A 2,639-nucleotide genomic window follows, 5' to 3' on the forward strand; every position below is an offset into this window, starting at 1 on the left:
CCGGGAGGCGGAGCTTGCAGTGAGCTGAGATCCGGCCACTGCACTCCAGCCTGGGTGACAGAGCGAGACTCCGTCTCAAAAAAAAAAAAGAGATCTAGGATCCTAGAGCTGTGCCACCCAGTACAGTAGCGACCAGCCCTTGAGTCCTTGAAATGTGGCTAGTCTGAATTGAGAAGCACTGTAAGTGTGCTATACACGCCAGATTTCATATTAAATTTTATTCCCATTCGTGGTTCTTGTATTACCTACTGAAATCGTATTTTGGATATTGGGTTAAAATATATTGTTGGCCAGGCACAGTGGCTCACCTGTAATCCCAGCACTTTGGGAGGCCGAGGTGGGCAGATCATGACGTCAAGAGATCAAGACCATCCTGGCCAACATGGTGAAACCCCGTCTCTAGTAAAAATAAAAAAAAAAAATTAGCTGGGTGTGGTGGTGCACACCTGTAGTCCCAGCTACTTGGGAGGCTGAGGCAGGAGAATCGCTTGAAGCCAGGAGGCAGAGGTTGCAGTGAGCCGAGACCACGCCACTGCACTTCAGCCTGGGCAACAGAGGGAGACTCCGTCTCAAAAAAAAAAAAAAAAAACTCCACCGCATCAGTTTTCCTACATTACCAGTATAGCAGTTTCACCACTAGAGTTATACTGCTTGTACTCGTTTTGTTCTCTGAATGCCGTCATCAAAGGTGACTTTGACATGGGTGGTTAGAACATCAAGGTGTGTTTCAAAGCCTGTTGGAATACTTAGTTTGGGGTGTTTTTCTAACTGTGTACATAAACAATGTTTTTGTGTGTGGCATGGTTTTGTTTACATCATCATACTTCTGAAATTCATTGCCTGGCACTCTTCCAGCTTGATTTTGCATGTTTTAAAAGATTCTTGTCATTCTAACTCTAAATTAGGTGTGCTGTATTTTAGAGCTTTGATTGTATATCTCCCTAAGTTGACAACTAGTGTAAGTCTGAATCAGACAGCTTTTGTTTGAATCATCTGCTCACCTCACAGTTAATGAGATAACAGTGAAATAAAAATATTAAAATAACAGATTGAAAAAAGAGAAGTTGCGTATCCAGGTGATCAGTATTACTTGAATAGTAGTAGTCAAGACTATTGTTTGTTGTTCTCTTCTCTTAGACCTTTGCTCTGATAACTATGGCTGTTTTTAGGGTATTAGCTCTTTCTCAGGGTCTCTTAAGATGGATCAGTGGTGCAAGGATTGTGGCAGGTAACCCATTCATTATTTTGCTTTCTTTCAGATTTCGGCCTATTAAAGGAAGGCAGGAAGAACTAAAGGAAGTAATTGAACGTTTTAAGAAAGATGAACACTTGGAGAAAGCCTTCAAATGTTTGACTTCAGGCGAATGGGCACGGCACTATTTTCTCAACAAGAATAAAATGCAGGAGAAGTTATTCAAAGAACATGTAAGTTTATTAAGACTGATGCTGTTAACCTATTCGGGTAAGAATAGTGAAGTAAATTAAAACCCTAAATGTTAGTTAATACTGAAATTTTAAATTTATTTTTCATAAAACTAATCAGTCTGAAGATCTTGTAACACATAGTCATTTGAATGACAGTCCAAAGAAAAAACTGGGCCAGGCCAGTGGTTCCTGCTTGTAACCCCAGCACTGTGGCAGGCTAAGGCGGGGAGTATTGCTTAAGGCTAGGACTTCAAGACCAGCCTGGGCAACATAGCAAGACTCCATCTCTAAAAAACTAAGAATAAAAAAATTAGCCAGGCATGGTAGTGTGCACCTTTGTAGTTTGTAGTTCCAGCTACTCAGGAGGCAGAGCCAGAAGGATTGCTTGTGCCCAGGAGTTAGAGGCTGCACTGAGCTATGATCTTGCCACTGCGCTCCAGCCCTGGGAGACAGAGCAAGACCCTGTCTCTAAAACCAAAAAAGGAGAGAAAACTTTGTCATGTAGAGGTGAAATTCATTGTGAGCCTTAAGGGAAACAAGCCGTTAGGTACTCATACAGAGAGAGTACCCTTAACCCAGAAATTTGAAAGGCTCCAAAATCTGAAACTTTCTGAATGCTGACATGACACTCAAAGGAAATGCTCATGGGAGGATTTTGAATTTTTTGGTTAGAGGTGTTCAGCTAGTTACTGTAGTGCAAATATTGCAAAATCAGAAAAATTTTGACATTCAAAACTCTTGAGTAACAATAAAGTTTGTTACTTAATGATCTTACTTTTTTTGTTTATTTTATTGTTTTTTAGAGGCAGAGTCTTGCTCTGTCACCCAGTCTGGAGTGCAGTGGCCTGATTATGGCTCACTGTAGCTTCCATCTCAGTCTCAAGTGATCCTTCCTCTCAGCCTCCCAAGTAGCTGGCACTAAAGGTACATGCCACCATGCTTGGCTAATGTTTTTTCGTAGAGAAATAGTCTCGCTATGTTGCCCAGGCTAGATGTTACATTTTTTTCATCATTGCGGGTGGTTTGCTTTTATAATTCTAAGAAAGTCTAGCAGGGTATACCATTTAAAGTCATTATCAATTTTTTTTTTCTGTTTTAGGTATTTATTTATTTGCGAATGTTTGCAACTGACAGTGGATTTGAAATATTGCCATGTAATAGATACTCATCAGAACAAAATGGAGCCAAAATAGTTGCAACAAAAGAGTGGTAAC

The 2,639-nt window shown here is 40.5% G+C and overlaps 1 protein-coding gene across 1 annotated transcript in view; it reads left to right on the forward strand.

Moving 5' to 3' along the window:
- Positions 1–2,639, forward strand: part of LOC105512071 (histone-lysine N-methyltransferase SUV420H1) — a 39,060-nt gene extending 36,421 nt beyond the window's left edge. The window contains exons 5-6 of the mRNA XM_011942329.1: positions 1,260–1,425; positions 2,525–2,639. Of these exons, the coding sequence (XP_011797719.1) occupies positions 1,260–1,425; positions 2,525–2,638 (280 nt within the window). The 3' untranslated portion in view covers position 2,639. The remainder of the gene's footprint in view (positions 1–1,259; positions 1,426–2,524) is intronic.

Source organism: Colobus angolensis, unplaced genomic scaffold (assembly GCF_000951035.1).
Source record: "Colobus angolensis palliatus isolate OR3802 unplaced genomic scaffold, Cang.pa_1.0 Scaffold21, whole genome shotgun sequence".
Lineage (NCBI taxonomy): Eukaryota > Metazoa > Chordata > Mammalia > Primates > Cercopithecidae > Colobus > Colobus angolensis.